At 42.4% G+C, this 26,570-nt stretch overlaps 1 protein-coding gene and 2 long non-coding RNA genes across 3 annotated transcripts in view; 1 reads left to right on the top strand and 2 right to left on the bottom strand.

The window, feature by feature from the left end:
• The window catches only part of HSD17B12 (hydroxysteroid 17-beta dehydrogenase 12), a 152,459-nt gene extending 131,882 nt beyond the window's left edge, over positions 1–20,577 (top strand). The window contains exons 8-11 of the mRNA XM_055300815.1: positions 6,532–6,613; positions 8,573–8,638; positions 19,096–19,245; positions 19,532–20,577. Of these exons, the coding sequence (XP_055156790.1) occupies positions 6,532–6,613; positions 8,573–8,638; positions 19,096–19,245; positions 19,532–19,636 (403 nt within the window). The 3' untranslated portion in view covers positions 19,637–20,577. The remainder of the gene's footprint in view (positions 1–6,531; positions 6,614–8,572; positions 8,639–19,095; positions 19,246–19,531) is intronic.
• Positions 5,069–26,094, bottom strand: LOC129494108 (uncharacterized). The gene is made up of 4 exons (XR_008661297.1): positions 25,879–26,094; positions 25,003–25,185; positions 17,962–18,065; positions 5,069–5,632 (listed from the first exon to the last, which is right to left on the bottom strand). It is a non-coding gene; the product is annotated as an uncharacterized LOC129494108 (long non-coding RNA).
• On the bottom strand, positions 20,976–24,447 carry LOC129494109 (uncharacterized). The gene is made up of 2 exons (XR_008661298.1): positions 22,629–24,447; positions 20,976–22,063 (listed from the first exon to the last, which is right to left on the bottom strand). It is a non-coding gene; the product is annotated as an uncharacterized LOC129494109 (long non-coding RNA).
• Positions 26,095–26,570: the final 476 nt, after the last annotated feature.

Here is a 26,570-nt window from a genome sequence, read left to right as displayed (position 1 = left end):
TACATCTTGAGCTGGCTTGATCATTTGCTAAATTTAGGGCTTCACAGTCATCCTTCTCTGCAAAACAGTTTTGAGTTTGGAAGAGATCCAGAGGAATCACAGCTTTGGAAAGGGCAAAGCCCAAAGACCCTACTTCTGTGAAGAAGCCTCTATGACCAGCTTCAGGCAGGGCTTACAGCTATTTATTGAGTACCGATTATGTGCCAAGTATACAAGGACTTGATGTGTGTGAACTCATTTACCTTTGATAGCCTCCAACCACTGTACAGAGTTGAGGAAGCGAGGTTAGGAATCCATTTTGCTTGGCATCTGCAGAGACTGGTTGAGAAACTGCTTCTTTGCAGTCTTTGTTTGTAATTCCATTTTATATGAAGTTTGGTATATTTCAATTCCTTTAGTAAGATTTCCCTTCAAACCCTGACACTGCTTCGAGTTGGTCGACAGTGGGAGTGTGCCCCCAATGGTCTGATGTGGAAATGACAAACTGGTCAAAGGAGACAAAATGGTAAATTACAGAGAATTGAGGCTGACAGATTAGAACTCAGGAGGGATGAAATTTTGGCCATCATCTTAACCCAGTTTGATATCTGCCAGTGACTTGGTGTTAATTCAGGACAGTGAATCCATCTATTAAAAACAAAATACTTATAAGCCACAGAAGTATTGGAAAAGGAATTTTTAAGTAAGTTGGTGAAAACCATATCAGAAGAGATGATGGTTGTGAAATAATCTTGCAGATCATAATGGATTTCAATAGTCATAGAATTTTAGTACTTTAAGTAATTGAAACCAGCCCCTCCCTTATTTGATAGACGGAAAGTTGGAGTCCCAAAGAACTGGAGTGCTGTGAAGCTTCATAATTAGTAAATGATACAGACCTAGGGTGCCAGGAACCTCACTCCTATCTCTAGAGACCTAGCAGCCATGATTGCAGTCATAGCTGGAGCATTAGATAAGAATGCAAAGAAGGGGATCCATTCATTCAGCAGGCACTCACCGAGCAGAGTTTATCATGGAGTATACGGAAGATGAACTGGATCTTTGCCTGTAGGAAATCAAGTTGATTTAGACTAAGGTTGAGAAATGATCTGGTGGGAAGCCATCACAGGCTGTGGCCTGAACCTGACACCATGAGGGTGACTGTGGCACTTGCTAAGAACTAGTAAGAAGGGGAAGTGGACTTTGTGAATCAGTATTTTGGGTTGGGAGAGGAGGGGACAGCGGTGTCCACTCAAATTAAAGGAGTTACTAGTTGTGTTAATTAAGGTAGGCTGAGTGCTAGAAGAGACCATCCCAAGATCTCAGTGGCTTAACATTCTAGAGGTTAGGTTTTTTTTTTTCCCCCTGATTGCTGGTACACAGCCGGTGTGGATCAGTGGTTGGGCTTTGCTCTACCCCGTCAATCTGGGATCTCAGACTCCTTCCACATAGGGGCTTTTCTTCCCCTGGGCTTTGTAGTTTTCTGCTGTATTTTCTGCATCCAGCTAGCAGATGAGGGAAGAGAGAATGAGGATGGTGTTATGGGAGGTTTCTTGGGCCAGGCCTGGAAATGGTGTACATCACTGCTGCCAACAGTCCATTGTCCAGAACTCAGTTGCAGGGTACGACTAACTGCCTAGGAGTCCAGAAATGTTGTTAGCTTTGTGCCCAGGAGGAGAGGATCATCTGCAAGTGATTTTAGTATAGCCTGCCCTTTACACCATCCTTAAATGGCGTATTTCCTATGGTTGGTTTCCATAGGAGTCGTATTTCCATTGAGTAAAACGGAGTCCTTTATAAAGATCCTTTGTTGTTTTTGTTGTTTTTCCCCTTTCACTGATTTCTACCTCTGATGTATAAGATTTTCCAAACCCTCTAGAACGATAGCCTAAAGCCAACTGACTATCACTAAACAAGTATCTATAATTAAACTAAGGTATTATTACCACAGAAGTAGAAAGCATAATTACATTATAGAGGAAACTTGCTCTTTCCACTTCTCTGGAATTATAAACATTGTGTACAGCTGGAGCCAGGAGGTGGTTGCCATAACAACCATGGAAAAGCTAAAAATAGCCCCTTTCATACTGTATTGCTTAAGGTGGAATTATGACATGTTATGGTGTTTTAGGGCAGGCAGTTCTCTTTCATGTGGGAAATGTTTGCAAACTTCTTCAGCAAAGCAGGATTTGTATAATGTATTTGGATTGCTGGTTCTAATTATATGTCTGACCCCTATGTTCCAGGATTCTTCTCTGACATAGAACTCTGTTTTGATATGTTTCTCAGTCTTGAGAGTCTGTTAGAGAATTGTCTGTACCAATTTCAGTGTTATGTTTAAGCTTAAAGAAAAATAAATAAATAATGACCCTCCAGGAAGAAATGGACACAGGAAGGATCATCATGGAGTCTTTTCTGCAGTCTCCCCTGTCTGCCATCAAACGCCGTATACAGTTAGCTTCCCGTGTTGGAGCTGACCCTGTGTTCCAGTCCTTCACGGCAGCACCCCCACCCCCGCCCAGCCCCCGTCGCAGGGCAGTGCCGAGGTTCCCGAGGAAGGTGGAAATCAGTGACTTATTCAAAGGAGACCTAGCATTCCCTCTATGACAATAGTATTTTTATAGAGCTGTGGACGAGGACCCTGCAACAGCTTGATGGAATAGTGGGGGCACTTATGGGAAAATTAAGGCCTGGCCAGTTTTTTTTATCCAGGTGACAATTAAGGAGAGTATTAGGATGGGGTTTTCACAGGTCTGAGGGAGTTATACTGGAGATCATAGCGATAGGAAGCCACAAATACCAGATACTGAATTTTGTAGGGTTGGATGAGTTTCACGTTTGGCTGGTGAAAGGGCAGTAATTGCAGAGAGTGTGTTTCTGTGGAGAGGTGCTTCCTTATCAGCAGTGGTGTTTTCTGCTTTGCTTTTGTGGTATTTTAGTTCTGGTAGATCCTCAGTAATTTGTACCACTGAGACACCATCGTGTGGCTGTTAGCAAGTAGGCAGTGTGATGAATTAAGAATGTTCTATCACAGAAAATATTACTTGAGTTGTTTATTTGGGTATTTGTCATAACGGGCTGGGAAGTGTGCTGAAGTATGAGCAACATGAGTCTTCATTATGGAACTTCAGCAAATATTGTTAATGTACCTTCCAATCTTAGAATTGCTCCCCAAGTCCCCAGAAAATGAGAGATTAACCAAGGTTCGGTTTTATGTTTGTTTTTGTGTGCAATTAAGCACAAGCCCATTTTGTCCTTCTGCTTGATATAACAGAGCTGTCATGAGTCTGCCTCTGCCATGGAAACTGGTTTGACGTCACTAATTCTGCTTAGATGGAGGATTAAAGCCAGACAAAGTAGTTGATTTTAAAGATGAGTCCGTTGTGCCTCGCGGTCCCAAGTGTTCATTCCCATCCCTACGTGAGGAATAGAGACCGCACACGGTACAGGGATGGAGACAGCTGCACCAGCGTGTTGTTTATGATTCAGACAAAACTAACTTGAATATTATTATCCTTGGAGAGAAAGAGAATTCTGTGCTAGTGTGGGTGTGGGAGGAAGGTTTTTGCTAGACAAATACGTGTGCTTCTTGTTAGCACAGAGTTTTCGTAGAAGGGGTGTTTCTCCGCTGTCATTATGATACAATTATAAATGCTCTCCTTTTATTTCCTCAGGTCTAGTGGGCTCTTGCTTTAGACTTCATTGGTCTCGGGTTTGTGTAATGTATTCTAGAGTGTTTGAATAATGTTCCCTCAAATTCTGACTTTTCGCTAATTCAAACTCTACCTCCTAGAAATTTTAATTGGAATAGAGTATTTGAGAAACAAAGATCTTAGTTCCCTCAAAGGAACTAAACAGTTCAAAGGGCATACCTGCATAATTGTGGCATATTTGATCATTAGTCTATTATTTCTTAAAACAGGTAGTTTTTATTGCCTTTAAATAAATTTTCCTTCATTGAAATCATTGCTTTGGTGAGTGAAGTTTTAAGAGCGTGTGTTAGTAAGATCAAGATTTAATTTTTAAAGTGTATTTGGTAATGTTAAACTTTAATTTTGGAAGACTTTTAAAATGCATTTCATTTGTGAGGAATGAAATTTAAAATATTAAGATTTTTGTTCAAGGGCATATGCAACCACCTCTGCCAATCTGAGTATAATAGAGCACATAATCCAGCTAATAAAACCAGCACTGATATAATACAGCTTCAGTGAAGAACATTATCATCTACAACTACTCTAAACTAGTTTTTTCTTCATCTGTTCCGAATGAGTGAGGCCATAGCAATTCCCGGTTACATGAGAAGAGGTTAAAATAAAATGCTACCCAAAGCTACAAGGATGCTTAGGGCTCAGGAGGGGGTGCAACTTATCAGGATTTGGAGTTACTTCTCAGAAAGCATTCTGTGTTGCAGAAGATCCCATAGCTCTCTTAGCTTCCACTTGGTTGGAATTTACTCTGAGCTTACAGGTGGCACCTTAAAATATATCAAAAATACATATTTATCTTTTTCACATTTATTGAGATCTATGTCACATACCATAAAAGCCACCCATTTAAAGTGTACAATTTGGTGGTTTCTAGTGTGTTCACAAAGCTGTGTAGCAATCACCACAATCTAATTTGAGAACATTTTCAACACCCTAAAAAGATAAATATATTTTAAACATCATAAATTAATACTCTATTAAAAGTCTTCAGTAACAGAAATTGCTTTTAGTCCATTTTGATAGGAGGAGTTTCTCACAAATATAGATAAAATCAAAATCTTAGATATTCATTCCTAATTACTAGCTTTTACCTTAGAGTGACTGGGTTCTAACTCCTGAGAGACACTCTTACTCTCTTACCACTTTTTAAAAACAGAAGGCTGGGATCCCTGGGTGGCGCAGCGGTTTGGCGCCTGCCTTTGGCCCAGGGCGCGATCCTGGAGACCCGGGATCGAATCCCACATCAGGCTCCCGGTGCATGGAGCCTGCTTCTCCCTCTGCCTATGTCTCTGCCTCTCTCTCTCTCTCTGTGACTATCATAAATAAATAAAAAAATTTAAAAAAAAAATAAAAAATAAAAAATAAAAAAAAATAAAAAATAAAAACAAAAGGCTTTTCTGTCTCTTGAGATACAAGCAAAACATACCAGAATGATATAATCAACACATTCCCTAAATATTTCCAACTTTCCTTAAAACCGTAATATTACATTTTTTAATTTTAAATTTGACTTCAATGACCAAAATGTGAGTGGATTTCACTGCCTAGGAACGTTTATGTTACTAATAAGGACTTGGGTTCAAAAATAAAAACAAAGACAACAGTTTGTTTCCGGTAACACAGGAAGCTGAGGGTCCAGACTTCGTTTGTGGCATCTCGCCTAGAGGCTGGCAGATGGACTGGGTGACCTTTTGGGATTATTTCTTTTCAGATTTATGTCTAAAATAACTTAGATTCCATTTAATCATGTTTCTTTTATTATTTTGCATAAAACAGGCCTATATAGTTCTTGTTAAAAAATATGAAAAAAATAGGTTTTGGAGGAGGTAAATTCAGAAAAAGAACAAAGGGAAGCTGAGTTGAAAGGAAAGGAACCTCACCTGGAGGCTGGGAGGTAGGTAGGGTTGTTCGCAGTAGCTGAAGGGGACATCCCATCCTCCAGCCTGAGAAGAAAGGGAAGAGTTGGCCGTTAATTCTGTTTAAAATTCCTAAAACCCTAACTCCACACTTCAGGCAACCCTTTTGCCCTTATGTGCTTGCTAATAACGGGTATTTTACAGCATTGCTTTCCTCCAGTTAATTTTCGTTTATTAGTAAAATCAGTATTTCCTATAACTCTCTGACTTTCAGCTTTCAGAAGTCACTAGAAGTTATAGTAGAAATTGAGCTTTGCCTTTTAGCAAAGAATATGGTTTGATCACCTATAGAGTTACATAATTTTATCGTCAGCTCTTTGTTTAGCGCCTGAATATCTAACCTGAAGGAAGCAGGAGGGCAGAACCTAGCCATTCACTCGCGCCAGGTGGGTTTATTAAGCACCTGTTACGTGCTCAGGACTGTGCAGGGTAGTTTTGAGGAAAAGCTGAAGACAAAGACTATGATGTACAGAAACTTGTAGTTTTGTTGAGGGAGAAGAACGTGCGAAACATGTGAAAAACACATGTGATGATTAAACAGGACAGCAAGGCAGTATGTGACGGCAGGCCAAAATAAAGGCGCGCAAGGACTATGAGAGTGTTTCTAAGAGTGAGGATTCTTGGTGAAGCGGCCAGAGGAGACCTCCTACAGGAGCGATCGACTGAGGAGACTGTGGCTCTGATCTGGTCATGCCCTGGATTACTAACACAGGAATGAGCTCATGGCAAACAAGAGCTATTTTTAGTTGATTGAGTTATGCCTCATTCACTGACCACGGATATCACGTGCTGATGAAAGGCGCGGAGAGATGTGTGTTAGACAGCTCTGCTCTTCTGTTTAAAATCATTCTGTATCTCGATCTGTAATTTACAAACCATCATGTATATGATTTCATTCGGTTTACTTGGTGCATTTTCCTTTTTAGGTCTAAAGGGGCAATTCTGAACATCTCCTCTGCCAGTGGCATAGCCCCAGTCCCACTGTTGGCCATCTACTCTGCAACCAAGGTGAACAATTTTTTAGTGAATCATGTCAGAATAAGAATGATGAGTACAATTCAGTCTGAGAAATAAGCATAGAAGCTTCTTGAAGTTTTCTTCTTGGCTGTTTTCAAACAGACTGGGAAGGAAAGGGTGGGACGCCAACATCCCAGATCCACAGATGCTTTATTCTTCTAATAGTTGACTGGTTTTAAAACCGATTCAGGCACACCTCGGAGTTATTACAGGTGTGGTTCCAGACCTCCACAGAAGCGCAAGTGTCACAATAAAGCGAGTCAAATGAGTGGTTTGGTTTTCCAGTGTACATAAAAGTTATGTTTGCACTCTGCTGTAGTCTATTACATGCGCAACAGCATTGTGTCTACAAAAGCAGTCTATATATTGTAATTAAAGAGTACTTTATTGCTAAAAAATGCTGTCATCTGAGCTTTCGAGATGTGGTAATCCCTGAACACAGATCACCATAACACATATAATAATAATGAAAAACTTGAAATCTTGTGAGAATTGGCAGATATGACGCAGAGCCAAGAAGTGAGCACGTGCTGTTGGAAAAATGCTGCCAACAGATTCGCCTGCTGCAAGGTTGCCACAAACCTTCAGTTCTGTAAAGCACAGTCTGTGTAAAGTAGGCAAAGCGAAGTGCAAGGGAACAGGGTATGCCTGACTGTGCTTTCCACAGAGAGCTCACTGGCCCAGGCCAGCTCTGTTGACCAGAGCGTGAGGCTTATGACTGGGGATTTGGTTCATGAATGAGGCAGCTTCCTCCAGCAGAAGTTCCAACTCTCCCAAGCCCAGAGGAAGAATTTGCAGCCAGTCAGGACGTAACTTCACTCAGTAGGTGCAAGGTAGCCCGGGTGAGAGTGTATTTTGCCACTTACTCGGAATCCTGGGTATTTATTGTCACTCCAGGAATGAGACCAGAGTTTTCTAGAACTCTCTGTAAGATGTCATAATTGTATACTACGTCACGACTCACGTCTTCACATTACTAGTAGGAAATGTTATTTAGGATACATTTCCTGCTGCCTGCAGGTCCATGGCACCTTATACATTGTTGAGGCAAAGGATACATCCCTGAAATGAAAAGGACCATTGGGATGCTGAGATTAAACCAGCTTTGAGGGGAAAATGAGCAAAATATATAAGAACTTCCAAGAGCAAAATGCTTGCCTTCTTTTTCACTTGGCTCTTTGTCCGCTGGAAAAACCGTCAACAGTGACTACTGTTTTGGAAAAGTGAGGCGCCGCGCCCCCTCCTGCAATCTACCTGCTTTCTGTGTCTGAAATATGGGGAGGGGGGTCAAAACGGACACCATGTTTCTTGAGGTGGTTGTTGGACCCTCTCACCCTGCTCTCCATGGGCACATGATTAATTGGGTCCTAGTGGAGTCATTATTGATACTTTGCATTTTAAGCCTGAGTTGAGTCCGTATTTGAAGAATGATACATTATATTTTACAAATAGATTTAAAACTATACTATCAGAGGATGGGCTGTCACATTCAAACCTGCACTTCTTGGATCTTGCCATCCCAAAGGACCAAGAGGATTCTTGTTCTTTTCTTTTCTTTACTGACAACAAAATCCCTATAGAGGAGAGTGGAACAGAATTCATATTGTGTTTCTGTTTGAATGGCAAGTGGGGAGGAGGAACATAGCCTTTGTTATATAATAAAACATTTCTTCTTGAAAACTAATTTTCTGAAAAAAGAAAAGATCCTTTTCTGGTTAAGTCAAAATTTGATCTGGAGATTATGTTTGCTAAGAATACTTGATTTAGTGGCAGAAAAGAAAACAACTTGAGATTTTGAGGGGTTTTTTTTTAGGGTCTCTTCTGCATTTGAAATAAGAATGATTAGAAACTCCAGTGTTAAATGGGTAGTTTGTTATTTGTGTTGCCATGGCTACAAATCAGGCTGATTGATGTAACGTGTGTTTCCTTCTCACTCCCACCCCATCCCAGGCTTTTGTGGATTTCTTCTCTCGGTGCCTCCATGAGGAATATAGGAGCAAGGGCATCTTTGTGCAGGTGAGTGGGGTTTGTTTCAGTTGCGTGTCCCTGTTTTTGTGTGGTTTCCACAGCAACTGTTGCTGTCTTGGCAACGAAAGAAAATCCCATTCCTAAGGAAGTGAGTGTGACGTTAGCACACCATTAAAGACATGATTTCTTTTTCTTTTATGCACTTATGCCTAGATTTTTAAAAATTATCCCCTAGAATTCTTAACTCGGGATTCTTAAAGTAGAAGAACCAAGTGCACGGTTTTATTTCTTGCAGTATTATTTTGAGAAAATTGGGACTGTCGGCATCTCTTAGCTGCCAGGTGTGTAAGGTGTGCTGTGACTGTTCCCAAGGCCGCTGTGTAAGAACCAGCAGGGCTGATGGGGAGCGGAAGACAGCCAGCTCCTCCTAGAGCAGGTGGATGGCATGCTCAGGATGACTGCCGTGTGGGAGTGAGGTTCAGTTTGTTTTAATTGTGGTAAAAACATGTACCAGAAAGCACCGTTTAAATCACTTGTGGGTATTCAGTTCAGGGGCATTAGGTGCGTGGACCTTGTTGTGCGCCCTCAGCACCATCCATCTCCAGAACTTTTGCATCTTCCGGAACCAAGACAGTGTCTGTTCAACAGTAAGCCTCCCTTCCCGCCCCGTCCTGGGCAACAGCCTCCGCCCTGCTTTCGTCCCCCTGAATTTGACTGCTCTAGGGACCTCGTTCGGGGGCCTTCATACAGTTTTGGTCTTTCTGTGCCTGGCTTAGTGCGCTCCATCGAACATCTTCCACGTCCAGCTACATGTGCGAGCTGCCTTCCTTTGTCAGGCCGAGTAGAATTCCACCGTGAACGTACACTGCGTTGTGTTTATCCATCCAGCTGCTGTTGGACGCTCGGGTTGCTTTCACCTCTTGGCTGCTGTGAACATGAGGTGTCCACCTATCCCTTTGACGCCCTGCTTTCAGGTCATTTGGAAATGTACCCAGAAGTGGCATTGCTGGATCAGGTGGCAGTTAAATGTATGTATGTATGTGTGTGTGTATGTATTGTTTTCTTTGAGCTCCCTTACTTTCTTCCATAGGAGCTTACCTGTTTTAGATTCCCACAACGACATAGCAGAGTTCCAATTTTTTCATATCCTTGCCGATACTTGTTATTTTGTTTTGTTTTTGTTTTTTGAGTATTAGCTGTCCTAATGGGTAGCACGTGGTCTCTGTGGTTCTGATTTGCATTTTCCCAATGATTAGTTGACGTTGAGCACTTCTTCAGCCTCGTTATTGGCCATAATATATCTTCTTTGGAGAAACATCTGTTCAGATCCTTCGCCCTTTTTGAATTGGATCATTTACCTGTTTATCGTTGAATTGTAGGAGTTCTTTATATACTATGGATATTTACCCTTTATCAGATACATGATTTGCAAATATTTTCTTCTACTCTGTGGGTTGCCTTTTCATTCTGTGGATTGTGTCCTTTGAGGCACAAAAGTTGTTACTCTGGATGTAGTCCATTTATCTATTTTTCCTTTCATTGCTTGTGCTTTTGGTGTCCTTTGCAAAAAATCATTTCCAAATGTAATATCATGAAGGTCTCCCCTGTTTTCTTTCAAGAGTTCATAGATTTAGCTTTTACATTTAGGCCTTTGACCCATTTTGACTTAATTTTTGTAGAGATCTTTGCTTTTATTATGTAGCTAACAGATACAATGCTGTGGAAATACAATACCAAATGTGAGAGGAAGCAAATGTAGGAGTTTTTTACGAGTATCTGTCTCAAAGCAGCTCTTGCTCAACACAAAGTAATAATGTCTCACAGCATTTCCATGCTTAGGCACATTTGTGACAATGTCTTAGGAGAAGTTGCAATGCTTAAACCCCTTTCCTACTCCCACCTGCGACCTGCCCCCACTTCTTGACGCACCCCATTGTTATCATGGCTCTCATTACTGGGAGCCCAGTATTTCAATTTTTGCACCCTGAAGCCCCAGATGACCAGTCATCGCAATAGCTAATATTTGAAGGGTTACTTTCCAGGCACAGCGCTAAGCTAAGCACTTTATATGTATCCATTTATTTCATTTTATCTCGTAATGACCTCATAAGGTGGTGTGATTATCATCTTTTGTAAATTTATGGAAATTGAGGTTAAAGAGGTTATTAAGCCCCTTGTCCATGTTGAACCAGGACTTAAATCCAAGGCTGTTTGGCGCCAAAACCTTTATTTTTAATGACTGGGCTCCTTATTTGAGGCCTTCAGGACAGCACTGAACACGTTGCTGCCATCTGAGCTCAGGCATTTCTGGAATCAGAAGGTACTTAGCTGAGTGGTTGCATTTCATCCCTTGTCTCTTTGGACAGTCAAGACAGCCCTACCTGTTGTGTAGATCTAGCTTTTAACCCTTTTTATTCTATCTGTGGAGACTGCACCCACAGTGAGAGGGAGTAGTCATTAGGGAAGGGTCAGGTCAGAATTTCCTCATCTTCCAGGACCATCCAGAGTCAGCTTCCTCTAAGCCTCCACCTGAGGTCTCGCCCAAGTGGACCTCAGACGTCATAGCCCTTTGGTCTTTTTTTTTTTTTTAATATCTTATTTATTTATTCATGAGAGACACACAGAAAGAGAGAGAGAGAGGCAGAGACACAGGCAGAGGGAGAAGCAGGTTCCACACAGGGAGCCCGACGTGGGACTCGGTCCTGGGGCTCCAGGATCACGCCTGGGCCGAAGGCAGGCGCTAAACCGCTGGGCCACCCAGGGACGCCCTAGCCGTTTGGTCTTATTGTGATTTGCAGCTTCCCGTAAATACATGGGGCACATTGGGGAAGAAGACTGGGTTTTCAAGAATCCTGAATTTTACACTGAACTATCATGCTCCCCCTTCTGCCCTCGACTCTCGTTTTAATGCCAGTAGCTGAAATCTGCCGTACAGAACGTGCTGGCTTTCAGTAACAAGAAAGCAGCAAAGCATTCATGGGAGGTCAGGCATCCCGTGCCACACGGAGTCGTGCCATTTCCTCATTCTGAGGAATCTATTGTAATCAAGTTATTAATTTCAGAATTTTTAAACACCTCCTGAGACTAAGCAGGAATCCTACAGACCCATCAGTGGGTGACCTTCAGGCAGCATGGCCAGAAGCTGCAAGTGTTTGAATGACAAAGGGGGATATTACACTCTGTGAGCACAGACGAGCGACTTCTGAAATTCTCTGAATAGACAGGACTGTCTCCTCTCTCATTCCCACAGCTTGTTTTCCTCAAAGATCTTTTTTCCATATTCTCCGCCTATTAGTCTGGCATGACTGGAAGCTACTACAAAAACATATTAGCATTTGTTTTTTGAGACATTTAACTTTGATAAACTTGTTTTTCCCCAATAATGAATTCTGAATTATGTAATTTCATTGCTCATTGTCTTCCTTCAAATGAATTCATTCAAGGTTTAAATGTAGTGTGAATTTGGCGAAAAAATTAAAACGCACATGTTTGGGAAGGAGAATACGGTTGTCATTTCTGTGTGAACACATCAGAATGCTGAAGTAATTCTACTTCTATCCTATTCAGGATATCATACTAGTTCTGACCAAAGGAACAAAAACATCTGGTCTAAATAAAGCTCAGAGTTAAAAATTATTGGTTTTTTTCTTTGGTGGTGGTTTATGTCTGCACATTTTTTTGGACCAGGAGTATTTATTGGCAATTTTCTCCTCCACTCCATCCCACATACTGTTTCCTGGGTGATTTTGCTAAAACCCAAGTTAGGTAATGTTGCTTTCCTTCATAGCCCCCCAGTGGCTGCCTGCGATGCTCAGGATTTAATTCACACTCTAGCTGGCCATCGCCTCTCCTGCCACCCCATCGTTTCTCCGTATGTCCAGCCAGCCTGGGCGATGTGGCGTCCAGCACATGCTCTGCCCCCGGCAGTGCCCAGGACTAGCGCCTGTGCTGGCATACCTTCCCCTCTCCTCTCCTCTCCCCTCCCCGTCTCCGCACCCCATTCACACCTGAGCCTCTGATTTCGGTCCATCTCTCAGGGCTCAGGCCACACTTCACCTGCCTGGGAAACCCGATCTCAGCCGCGTGATGCGCCTCTCCTTCTGCTCTCCTGTTTCTTATTATTTACCTTGGCCAGAGAGTCTGGCCCCCCTGCCTCCCCACACTTCAATATATTCTTGAGATCTGGATTTTTTTTTTGGGGGGGGGGTTAAACCTTGTTTGTTTCTGTGTTGCTAATGGCACATGTAATTTGGGGCACACCAGGGACCTGCCTTTTGCTTGGGGTCACGGAAGACTCTGGTTACACATGGCCATGCTTTGCGGGACACAGACATTCATTTTAGAGGCCTTTTGAGCTGCTTCTCTTGCTCACATAGGCCTCTGGTCTTGAATTTTCGACCTCTCTATCTAGAGGGCTTTCAGGCTAATGCTGTGTTACCAAATTTCAGTTTCTCGTAATCCTTGGGAGGAAAACTATCTTTTTAGGTCTGCCTCCGTGTGTGAATGTGTATCAGATGGCTCTTTGGGGAGAGGAAGAGAATATGTTTTTTGAATTTAGGTTGTTTTATATTAATTCCTTATCCGTATTTTTCCTTTGCTTTTCTCTTCCCATCTTTCCCTCAACTTCTCTCCTATAATTTTTGAGAGCAAAATAATAATTGAGAGCATTTAAAATTTACTTCATAAATTCAGATTTGCTGTGAAATAAGGATTTTGTGGAAATGCAAATGAACAGTGGAGACAGCAAATGGAAAGGTGAATTTGGGACCTGATAAATTCTGTCTCTTACATTTGAATTGAGGGTAAGAAGTTCGTTCTTAAGTAGGCCTTATCAAAAGTGTGCTCTTGGTATGTTGGTGAGGACTGCTTTCATTACTGCCCTATAATTAAAGCCCAGTCAGAATTACGCTTAACTCTTTCAGAGGGCAAAATCCTAAGTGACCCAACTGGCGAGTTGGTAGGACTGGGCACTGGCTCCTTCTGTACGCCATGTACCAGCTAGCTAGGGTGCTGAAAAAGTATAAGAAGTAGCTAAGACTGCACCAACTTCCTGAAATTATATTTCTTGAACTTTTATTCTGTAAAACCTTCACTAACTGCCTTGTTTTTAAAAATTTTTTTATTTGGAAATAATTTCAAATCTACAGAAAAACTGTAAGAATAAGAATAGTACAAAGAACACCCTAGTCCCCTTTACCCAGATTCACTTAATGTTATGCAACTTATTCCATTTGCTTTATTATTGAAAGGTCAGTTGCAGACGTCATGGTTCTTTACCTGTAAATACTTCAGTGTCTGTTGCCGAATAATGAGGATATTTTCTTATGTAATAGTTATCAACATAGTTATCAACTTCAGAGTTAACATTGATATAATACTTTTATCGTATTTACTGTCTGTATTCCAGTTTTAGACTCCATAATACTCCTTATGGCATTTTTTATCCTCCAGCAAAGAATTTAGTCTAGGACCATGTATCCTATATTTGTCCCATCCCTTCAGTTTCTGTTAATCTGAAATATATCCACAGCCTTTCATTGTTTATATGACATGGACATTTTTCTTTTTTATTTTATTTTATTTTATTTTATTTTATTTATTTATTTTTTTATTTTACCAGCTTCAAACAGCAGACATTGGCATTTTTAAAGAGCACAGTACTCCTCTTGCTCTTTCTGAATTGAACATTCCATATTTGGGGTTTATCTGATGCTTCCTCATGATTAGATTCATGTTATGCTCTCCTGGCCAAAACAGCACACATGATTTTGTATCCTGGGCTCGAATACCTCCGAAGTCTGTGATCTTCGGAGGCATTGCTCTGCTTCATAGAATTTTCTGCCTTGGAGCTGGGAAACCAAGTCTGTGGAAATGCTGTCAACAAGGAGATCATTTGCAAACCGAAACCATCCCTTAGGGTTTAGTTTATCTGACTCTTTATTAGAGGATAGATGAGGACATAGGTTGAGACCAAGAAACCCAGAGAAGGCAGTTGTAGGTTTCAACTGGCCTGAAAATGAAACGGGTTTTATCATGTTTAGTGTGAGATTACAGAAGAATACTCGCTTAGATGTGAACTCACTGTAATGGGGACATTCACTGGGCCCCCTTCTCTTAATTTATCACTTTCCAGTGCTTTGGACCTCTTGGGTAGTGATAGTTGGTGGTTTTGTTAATTCAGCTAAATATAGTTTTTAATCAGAACAATTTATTTTTTAAGACTGTATTTATTTATTCATGAGAGACACAGAGAGAGAGAGAGAGGCAGAGACACAGGCAGAGGGTCTGCAGGCTCCATGCAGGGAGACCGACATGGGACTCGATCCGGGGTCTCCAGGATTACACCCTGGGCTGAAGGCCGGCACTAAACCGCTGAGCCATCCAGCCTGCCCTAATCAGAACAAATTTAAAAAATAAATAGGACACATTGAGATGAAGGAGAAAATAAAATTCAAGTTTTTTTTAAAAATGAAAAAAGATACTCCTTTTTTATATTTTGTTAAATATTTTATAGCTTAGAATAATCATAGACATCTATTGGGCTTCAGAGAGCTAGAAAGCTAAACACTGAGAAGTGGCTATTAGGATTGAAAACAGAATTCTTCATCCATTTTTCTTGTTAATTGCCAATGCCAATAAAAGGAGGTAATGGAGTGTGTCTTTGTTAGTACAGATGGAATCTAAGTAGAACTATAAAGCAATATAATTCTCCCAGGAAATAATCCTATCTGGTCAGCTGTACCAACGTTAAAAAATGGCTTAAGAATAGTAACATTAGGGGGCACCTGGGTGGCTCAGTGGTTGAACGTCTGCCGTAGGGTCAGGGCATGACCCCAGGGCCCCAGGATCGAGTCCTGCATCAGGCTCCCCGCAGGGAGCCTGCTTCTCCTTCTGCATGTGTCTCTACCTCTCTCTCGGTGTGTCTCTCATGAATAAATAAATAAAATATTTTTTTAAAAAATAGTAACGTTAGTCCTGTTGGGGATCACTGGACTCCGATCCTTTCCAGCCAGGTGAATCTCCGGGTTTGTCATTGATGTTATATAGATGTTATTTCTATTTTGCTTGGCCCTTTCCAATGGTGCTGTACCACCAGAACCCCACACGGTGTTGGGTATCCACCTTTCCAGTTTTCCATGACATTTAGTTACAGTGGCCTTCCTGTTCTGAGTCAGGCCGCCTGATTTGTTTTCTAAGGACCAAATTAACTAAGCAAGCTACTCTAGTGGGTGAGAAAAAAGATACCATCTTGTCTCCAGGGATTTTTATTTTTTAAAAAACAAGCTGAATAAGGACAGACCTCAGTAGCTTTGCTTTATGGCCTAACTAGTTATTTTCACTTTGGGCTTCTAAGTTGGAATCCCAAGGCACTTGCCTCCCTGTGGCTGTGAAGACCCAGGTTGTTTCCAAGCGGTAATCTTTATAATGGCAAAGTTTTGAGCTTAAGCGACTGGTGAAATTTGTTCTGCCCAAAATACGTCCTGTGGAAGGGTGAGTATATTCTCAATCTGTTCACTGAAATGTTTCCTTGAGTAGGCAGGAAAATGGATTAATTATCATTTACTGTGGTTTTGGTAAACTCTTTGAGGATATGCCTAGATGACATTTTGAGGTGGATTTCTTTGCTTTTACATAGAACTTGAAATACTCCTTTTTAAATTCTTGGCAAGTAGCTAGACCGGTAAGTTTGTCATGGTTTAGAGAGAAGATCTTGCTTAAGCTTGAAAATATCTAATATAGGGACACCTAGGTGGCTCAGTGGTTGAGCATCTGCCTTCAGCTTAGAGCGTGACCCCGGGGTCGCAGGATCAAGTCACGCATCGGGCTCCCTGCACGGAGCCTGCTTCTCCCTCTGCCTGTGTCTCTGCCTCTCTCTCTCTCTCTCTCTCTCTCTCTCTCTGTGTGTGTGTGTGTGTGTGTCTCTCATGAATAAATAAATAAAATCTTTTAAAAAATATATCTAAAATTTTGGTTTAAAATCTCATATTACATCGTCGACTTGCTGGTGTAATTAACCCCTAGCAGTGCAAGGGGACCCCAGTACAGTTCTACAGTTCCATGCACATGGAGGTGCTCTGTTGCTAAGTCACTCAGCAGATCTTATGTGCATCCCTCCTGTCTGCTAGGTACTACTTGCTCTGAGCATTGGCAACGTGGTGGGGAATAAGACCGTGTTTTCATGGAGCTGATGCTTTAGAAATCACTATTGTCCAGTGATTGGGTTTAGTTCTCTGTTCCACTTAGCTTTCCTCCTGCCCCTGCTCCACACATTTCTGGCATTTGAACCATACTGAATAGCTTGCAGTTGCCTGAGAACATCATCTTCTCTGTCTCTCCCTTTCTTTGCTCCTGCTGTTCTCATTACCCAAAACGTTCTTCCGTTGTTTCTTTACCTGGCAATGTCCTCCACTTTATTTAAGACGTTAGCTCTAAAGTCATTTCTTCTCTGAATCCTTTGCATCTTCTGCTAGGCCAAGGTAACTGCCTTGATTTTGAGCCATTGTTGGAAATAAACACCCTTTCCAGAACAGAATTTACATTTCTTCATTGGAAAAACACAGCTCAGCTTGAAATTCCTAGCCAGGTGTCTCTTGCCTCCACCTCCAGAGCTAGGAGGTTCCCTCAGCTATCTGGATGGTTTAGCTGAATGGTGAGTTAACTTGTGGCACCATCAAGTGGCTCAGCCAGGCAGTGCCACTTAATTCTTCTACAAGATCAAAATAGTCCAATTCATGCCGTGTATCTACAGGCTGTGTGTGTGTGATAATATCATGGTGTAATTGGAAGGTATAATTATCAGACTGTCTTCATCCTGAGACACTCAGAACTTTACAGTACCCTTAGCAGGCTTGTGATCTGTAGATGGAAATGGTTTTTTAAATCTTCACGGTTTTTTTGTAACCAGGACAGAGATGTGACATGACTTGCTTATATTCCTTCATTATTTGAGATAGTCCATATGCATGTGCTTTCTTTTGCTTTGTTTGCTAATCACCCCGGTAAACAAAGTTTTCTTTCCTTACCGATTGTTAGGGCCTCGGTGAACTCTATTTCATACTGTGTGAGTCTGAGATCTCTCTTTGGTTTGTGCTCTCACATGCTATATCCTTGCTGCAGCGTGGCTTTGAAATTAAAGACCTTTTTGACAAAATATTTTTGCTCAGTAAGTGGGGGAATACATGAATAGTGATAAATTCTCAAAACCCATTCATTGAGTCTTTACTGAACAACCAAACCAGTTATTCCAAACTATAGAAGGAACCTCTTGTGCCATGACTCAGGACCCATTGTAATAGGGTTTCCTTGTGTCCTATGTTGAATCCTCCCCAAATGAACCAAACTTAGGCAGTAAGGAACCTGGCACTACTTACGGTTTTCTAACAAGTAGTGTTCAGATCTGTCATCTCACACCACTCCCGTCAAGTGTCTTTCTCTTGGTTACCCAGTCTGTTTCCGTATGGTTATAGTGTCTCCCCTGCAAAGAAAAAAGAAAAAAAAAAGTGGGGGGAGGGATGATCCTGTCTTACAGTAGCAAAGTGTATAAAATTCAGACACAGAGTAGTAAACTGAGGAGGAAGGGTAGTAGTAGCTAAGGTCTGAGAAAGGGAAATGTTTATTTTATTTAATTTTTTAAAAGATTTTATTTATTCATGAGAGACAGAGAGAGAGAGAGAGAGAGAGAGAGGCAGAGACACAAACAAAGGGAGAAGCAGGCTCCATGCAGGGAGCCCGACGTGGGACTCGATCTCTGGTCTCCAGGATCACGCCCTGGGCTGAAGGCGGTGCTAAACCGCTGAGCCACTGGGCTGCCCGAAATGCTTATTTTCGAGGCACCGAAGCTGATAGAACCATGTTAATGAGCCACAAATTATGAAAATGAGCATTATGTCTTTAGGAGGATAAAATGTCAAAAGTCTTCATGGTGGTTTTGTAACCATGTTCAGTGTAGTGAGGGTAGAAAGAGTATCCTCTCCAGAAGCTCTGCTCTCTAGGTTTGTCTAGTGCCTCCTTTTTAAAGGTTCAAAAAGGTCTATTTGTGCATATATATATATATATATATATATTTTTTATGATAGTCACACACAGAGAGAGAGAGGCAGAGACACAGGCAGAGGGAGAAGCAGGCTCCATGCACCGGGAGCCCAACGTGGGATTCGATCCCGGGTCTCCAGGATCGTGCCCTGGGCCAAAGGCAGGCGCCAAACCGCTGCGCCACCCAGGGATCCCTATTTGTGCATATTTTTAATGCTTTCTCAGTCTCAAATTGTTTGGTTGATAGATTGCCTTGTAGTTTATTTTACGCTGTCATGTATTCTCTCAAGCTGGCTCTTGGTGTGCTTCTCCCTTCTTCTCTCTCTAAAGATTTCACCCGAATGTCTTCCCCATGTTTCTGCACCAGGAGAAATCAAGCGTCACTGAATTCCGAGTTTGTGGTCTCCCTAATCAACAGCATGTTTTTTTTTTGTTTCTGTTCTTTGTGGTGCGGATGTGTGTTGCCTTTCCAGAGTGTCCTGCCCTACTACGTAGCTACCAAGCTATCCAAAATCCGAAAGCCAACCCTGGATAAGCCATCTGCAGAGACGTATGTGAAGTCTGCGATTCAAACGGTGGGCCTGCAGTCCCGAACCACCGGGTATCTGATCCATTCTCTCATGGTATGTGGATTTCCGAGTCTCCAGTCAGTACTTTGGTTTGGGGTTTTCTTCCCCACGGAGTCACGGAATAGCGTGTGATGTATTAGCATCCACACAATAGCATGTGATGTATTAGCATCCATACACCGTCTAGACTTACTAATGAGGCATTTACGTCTTATTTCAAACGCCCAAGAACTTTAAAATTTACTGACAAAACAACAATATAGTGAAACATAAGATCAGATGCTCTAAATTAGCCCAAATTGTAGGCTGTAATTACATATCTCTCTGTTTCTTTCCATAGGACTCAATAATTTCAGCCATGCCTACCTGGCTGTATTTTAAAATAACCATGAATTTGGGCAAGTCCACGCGGGCTCACTACATGAAGAAAGCCAAGAAGAACTAAGCGTTGATAACTGCACTGAGTAGCTTGGCCAGGTGTGCCATCCTACGCACGCTGATGGCAAGGCACCCACCCCTCTCCAAAATCTGCGGTGGTCATTTTATCAGTTATTATTAGGCTAGAAATTGGCATAATTGGGAGAAAAGCAGAAGTTGCTTTCAGGAGTTTTGGACATATATTTTGAATTCTACCAGGAATTATTTTGAAGTTTAGGATAAATGCTCATATCAATTGGACATAAAACGAATACTAGCAAGAACAGTGTAATGGGAAGCAACACCATTTTGGCAAATCACAGAGGGACAGAATCAGACATAATGCTTCAGTGGTTTCATCTGGCCCCAGATACCATTGATGATGGTTCTTGTATTTTCTCTGAAATATACTTTACAAAGTAATGGCTAGCTACTTTCTTTTGTTTTTAACACTTTGAGGGAGTGGAGATTAAATGATTCACTTATGGAAGGACACACTGCAATACGCGTTGCTACGAAATTTCCTAAAAACATGTCCCAATTTGTACACTTATGTGGAACTTTTTGTTCTCAAGGATAGCTAATGACGTAAAAATAATACACAGAAATATGGAGCTCCTTTTGACACCTGAAGCCCACTAATACATGCTTTCCCCTAATACATATTTCTTCTCAAGTTTAAATGCATGTAAATACTGAAAACTAGATAGTATGATTTATAAGTAAAAGGACCAAAAAATACATTGATATGAGCAGCCACCGATGGTGCCACTAACACCCTGACCCAGGAGAGTGGCCTGCTTGGGCCTCTGCCACCTTCGCTTCTGCACCGCACCAGTCCTGTTCGTGTATGTGACCGCAGGCTATTCCTAAAACCATAATGATAACACAGAAGTGGCCTTCTGCTTTTAAATTGATACCCTATACATAGCAAGATGACTAGTTTTAATAAAAGGTGATATAACCACAGTGTTGATTGAAGATGTATTTCTTTGGTGCTTGAAATTAAGGCTGTTTTTACACTTGCTTTTACTATAAATTAAACTTTACTTGTATCCTGCTCCAAAGCTTGTTTTAGGGAAATCCCCAAGAAATAATTCAATATTATGAAACAAGTAACACAGAAGGTAGGTCTTTACCAAGGCTTGTTGGTTCTTAGGCTCTGAGTTTTAAGCACGAGGAGATTTTTCCAAAAAAATAAATAAGAAAAAGTAATCACATTGTTTAGGTGTTTCTAGCTCTTAATTTTGCCAGCTAAGGATGTAAAGCAAAAACCGGAAGATTCAAAGTACTATCGCTCTTAGCATCATAATATAGAAGAAAAGACATTTTAGCACCCAAAAAGCAAGACCATAATCTCAGAATCATTCAAATTGAATAAACTTAGTTTTATGAAAAACACATTGCCTTTTTCTCTCTCATTTTGTTGTTGAAATGGTGAAACCACCTGGGCGATATTTCATTTACTCTCACACGTTGTTTGGTTGACTGTTGTGGGTAGTAAGTAGTTTTCGGTGGAGGCTGTAGCGCTGGGGAGGGATCGATGTACAAACACGCAAAATATGTTCTCTTCTATCCAAGTTGGAAAACAGTTGTGTTCTGACCAGGAAATCCTGTCGCCATCTCCAAACTCCAGAGCTGTAGCTTTTCCTACTTCAACTTGGCAAGTATCCTCTTGTATCTGACACTCAAGACTGAAGATAGTGGCATGAAAATCTGTCTCTAGGCAGGTGAAGTCATTAAAAGAGAGCCCAGCACACTCTGAACTTTCAAAATAGTGGAGCACGCTTTTTAGATTTACGTGCGTTTCCGCGTGATGTCCTAGTCTGATGCGTGCCAGGTAAGGTTTGAACCCGAACCAGTAAAGTAAAAGAATGATTTGTAGAATCCGCAGGCTCACGCTTCTCATTCTCTCGCCCATCCGAGCGGTGGCATGGGGAGCACGACAGGATCATGTGGCCCGCGTCATGACGTCGCCGCTCTGCTGGTCTGTGCCCATCCAGCACGCGCTGGGAGGGACTGCAGGTGTTGTCCTCCTTCTCGGCCTCCTCAACCGTGGCCCTGCCCTAAAGAGATGAGCTCCCGTTGTGGGATCGTTTGTCGCGTTGAAACAGCAGAACTGCCCAGTGAGCGGCGAGTGGTGGCGTGCGGTGACGCCTCGCAGGATGAACTCAGGTAGTGCTCTGATTTTTTTTTTTTTTAAGTCTGTTGACACCAGCAATTACCTGAGGGTTGGGTGGCCCCGGATTCTGCTACTTGCTCTGCAGTTACAGTGTCAAAGGAAATTCTCAAAGCTCTCTGTCGAACACGTTAGAAACGAATTCAGTTAGAAATGTTGAAGGCCTCACGGCTTTGTACTTTGCTGCTCACCTCGTGATGAAAACCTGCACATGTGGACAGAACCTGAATTCCTTACAGAATGGGATTCTTTCAGCAGAGGGCTGTGCGGAAACCTCTAGAAGGGAACACACACATATTACATGAAACCGTGTCCGTGTGACAATGGCACCCTACAACCTCGTCCACTCCTCCTGCGCCCGTCCCTCCTCCTGAGGGTGCTGGAGAAGCTACAGCGAACGAAGGAACAGAAGTTCTTGCCCCCGAGAGCTTCTAAGGGAGCTGGGGGAAGGGGAGGCAAGTCAAGGAGGGAGACAGGTGACGAGACAGAGACATAGTGGAAGTGCTGTGTGCTGCAGGGGAGGATGTCACGCAAGGTAAGGGGGGGCACCAGTGTGCGCGGGGTGAGAGTGGGGGGCTGGTACTCAGGCTGGGCGTGCGGCAGGTGGCGTTTGAAGGGTCCTGGGAGCCTTTCGGGGAGGAGGGAAATCCGGCGGGACCCGCCCACCCGAGGAAGCGGGGGCGCACATGCTTGGCACGTCCAAGAAGTGCCGGGGGTACCTGCCTCCATGGAGTCTGCTGGAGACCTCAGATCCTGTACTATTTTTTTTTTTTTTACTTAAATTCAACTTAATTGACACATACTGTCAAGTTTACGTGGCTGCTTTTTAGTATAAAATCACCTTTACGTCCTTGGTCATCATTTGCTCTCGTTGGACTGCTGGATTCAAGCTGCTGGTATTTTACTTGGAATTTTTGCATCTGTATTTAGGAACCGGTCTGCCTTTCGTGTCGATACTGTAACTGCATTAAATGAGCTGGGGAATGTGGTTCATTTTACTGGGCTCTGGAAGACGAGAAGATCGGAGCAGTCTTTGTCCTTCGAAGTTTATAAAAGCATCTGACCCTGGTATTTACTTGTGGGAAGATTTTTAACTACTGCTGATGTTGCTTTCATGGTGATAAGACTACTCAAGCTTTTGATTTTTTTTTTTGAGTCAATTTTGAAAAAAAAAATTCTAAGCATTGACTCCTGTTTTTTCCCAAATTTATTGTCATAACTTGAGGAATCTTAGATTTTTTTTGAGCTTGCTCGTTCCTTTCCCAATATCCTCTGTGTCTTCTCACCTTCTTTTCCCTGACCATTTTGCTAGAAATTTGTCTCCCTTAGTAGTTTTTAAAGAACCAAATTAAATTTGTCAAAAGTTTCAGATTAAAGAAATGTGACAAGTAAATGTTAACATGATCTTGGGTTGAATCTTGATTAAGAATGACATGTTTGAGACAATGGGTGAGATTTGAGTAAGGCATGTAGCTTAGGTAATCACACTGTACCGTGTTAATTTCCTGAGTTTGATCGTTGTGCTGTAAAAAAGTAAAAAAGCTCTTGTTTTTTAGGAAATACACACTAGAGTATTTAGGGATAATGAGACATTAACTATGCAACTTAATCTCAAAGGGCTCAGAAAAAATTATGTGACAGAAAATGATTAAACAAATGTGTTAAAATGTTAACATTGGAAGAATATAGGTGAAAGGTGGTATATGGCAATTCTATGTACTGCTTTGCAAAATTCCTATAAATCTGAATTTTTTTCAGGATAAAAGTTAAATATTTTGTTATTGATTTCTAAGTAATTGCATCGTGGCCAGAGAACATGTGGGTATGACACAGCTTAGGTGAGTTATACTTCCTCTACCTCAGTTTTGCCTTACTAAAAATGAGAATAACAACAGCACCTGCACCTATCTCGTAGACTGTTGGTGAGCAAAAATTCCTATTTCTGAAGTGCTCAAGGTGTAACGTGGCATAAAGTAAATATGTTTATTCATGTTGCAGAAGGCTGAGCAACAGCCCCCAGAGATACCAGGTCCGCATCCCTGCACCCTGTAACTGCTGTGTTATGTGGGGAAGGGTCTTTGCAGATGTGATTCGGTTAGAGGATCTTGGGATGAGATTATCCAGGCGGACCCTAAATGGAATCACACATTAGTAAGAGGACGATTACACATGGGGAGAAAGCAGCGTGAGCTCGGAGGCAGAGCTTGGAAGTCAAGGAAGGCCATCAGCCTCCAGATGCCATCAGTCACCAGCGCGGGGTTACTCCCCAGCGGCTCCAGGGAGTCAGGGCCCCGCTGACCCCTTGATCTTGGTCTACACACCGACTCTGGACTTCTGGCTTCCAGAACCGTGAGAGAGTAATCGTGTTTTAAGCCACTGAGTTCACGGTAATATTACAGCAGCCATAGGAAACTAATACAAATGTAAACTTGTTAATATTACGGATTCTTAGAAAGTGTTTGAGATGTAGTTTATGTCTAGGTGTGGCTAATTTTTTTTTACCTAAATTCAATTTAATTGACATATACTGTATTACTAGTGTCAGAGGTAGAATTTAGTGATTCGTCAGCTGCACACAACACCCGTGCTCATCACACCCCGTGCCCTCCTCACTGCCCGTCCCCAGTGACCCCGTCCCCCTCCACGCCCCCTCCACCAACCCTCAGTTTGGTTCCTAGAGTTAAGAGTCTCTTACGGCTTGCCTCCCTCTCTTTTTTAAAATGGACCCCCTGTGCTCAAGAAGAATGTTTATTTTCCGAGTGTTTTCTGTATACGTACACCAAGCTTGTTGATTGTGCGAACCTCCATATCTGCACTCACAGTCCTTTGCCTGACCTGTCAGTAATTGGAAGAAGTGCTCTGAAATCTCTCACTGTCATGATGGATTTTCAAATTCTCCTGGTTTTATCAGTTTTTGCTTTATACATTTTGAGGCTATCTTGTTAGTGAATAAAGTTTAGAATTATGCTCTCCTGACGAGTTGAACTTTTTCTCTTTTTTCTTTTTTTTTTTTTTTTTTGGTCATCTAGTGACAGCCTTATTGCTAATGCTTTTTGCCTTAAAATCTGTTTTCTATGTTACCAAACTAGCCATCTCTACTTTATTTTGATTAGTATTTGGTAGTATGTATTTTTTTCAATCATTTTATTATCTTTCTATGTACTTGATGTGATTCATTTAATTCCAATTATCTATTGAAAATGTACCATATTCACCTGTTTTCTGCTTTTCCTCTGTTTTTATGTATTCATAAAAATTGTTTTAAAGTTCCTTCTGCTTACTTCTACATTTGGGTCATCTGGAGATCTACTTGTTTTGTTTTTTCTTGATGATCAGTCACATTTTTCTGATTCCTTGCATGTCCCATAATTGTTCTTTTATTATATGCCAGAAATTCTCTGTAAAAGAACCACAAAGACTGAGGTCAATGATGTTGCTCCCCAGAGAAGGCTCAGAGCAAGGACTGATGGATCCAAGCAGGTATGAGCTGAGCCAGGGCTAGGTTGCCACCTTTTTAGCCTCGGTGCCCTGTGGTTTCAAATGTCGGCATAAGAAACCTGTCGCATGTTTCTTGTGGGCTCTTCTTCCTCAGAACTTTGTTTTTTAAGCACAGAGACTGTACACGGTTTCGCCTTGTCTTCCCGGCCCAGCCCACTCCCTTTTCTTGCTCTGGTGGCTCTGCAAATGCCTCCAAGTTGGCTCCGCAAACTCGTGCATTTAGGGGCACTTAAGGGCTCCCAGGGTTCCAGGCCATCAGGCCATCCCACCAGTTGTCAGGGGGTCTGCTGGATTCTCTGTCTCCCCCTGGAGATGCCACTGCCTTTCTCAAGCCCAATCCCCAGCTGTCACACAGAAAATGTCCCCAGAGGGATCCCTGGGTGGCTCAGCGGTTTGGCGCCTGCCGCCGGCCCAGGGCGTGATCCTGGAGACCCGGGATCGAATCCCACGTCGGGCTCCCGGTGCATGGAGCCTGCTTCTCCTTCTGCCTGTGTCTCTGCCTCTCTCTCTCTCTCTCTCTCTCTCTCTCTCTCTCTGACTATATTAAAAAAAAAAAAAGAAAATGTCCCCAGAGAACAATGCGGTCAACTTACCCGGCAAGGGCTCGTTCTTCAGCATTTCAGGTAAGCTAGTCTGCACTGCATCACAGAGCTCTAAAGTCTTCAAAGAGGGGAAAAAAATAAAAACAAAACTAATTTACTTGTTTATTTTCTTTTTCTTTTTTTTTTAATACTTGTTTATTTTCTGTGTCCCAGTGGAGTAATGGCCTGCTGCTACCATGGCCCACCCAGAAGTAGAGTCTTCGTTGGGTTTTTTGGTTTGTTTTTTTTTTTTTTTTAAGATTTTATTTATTTATTTGAGAGAGAGAGAGCACAAGCAGGGGGAGGGAGATGCAGGCTCCCCGCTGAGCCTGAGCAGGGAGTGGGTGGGGGTGGATCCCAGGACCCGGGGACCAGGGGACCAGGCCGAGCGGGAGGCCCCAGCCCGGGGCAGACACTTCCAGACCTCATTTGGGCTTTTAATTTTCGCTGTTATGTTTGATTCTTTTTCAAAAGTCGTTCTGCAGTTCTGGTGGTTTTGCACTAATGCTTTTAATGCTTTATGTGAATATGAAGTGTCAGTTGCAATAATGCAATACTTCGGGATCACTGTGAGAGACGGGGCAGCCCGCAGGCAGCAGAGGGGCCAGGCGGCCTGGCTGCCAGCTTGGGGTGGGCGCTCCCGGCCCAGCCGCCCAGCCGTGTCCTTGCAGCCGCGGGAGCCTGCCCGAGGTCCCGGCCTGGCC

The sequence above is a fragment of the Nyctereutes procyonoides genome, unplaced genomic scaffold, assembly GCF_905146905.1.
Source record: "Nyctereutes procyonoides isolate TBG_1078 unplaced genomic scaffold, NYPRO_anot_genome, whole genome shotgun sequence".
In the NCBI taxonomy this organism is placed as follows: Eukaryota; Metazoa; Chordata; class Mammalia; order Carnivora; family Canidae; genus Nyctereutes; species Nyctereutes procyonoides.
This window is presented reverse-complemented; position numbering and strand designations above follow the sequence as displayed.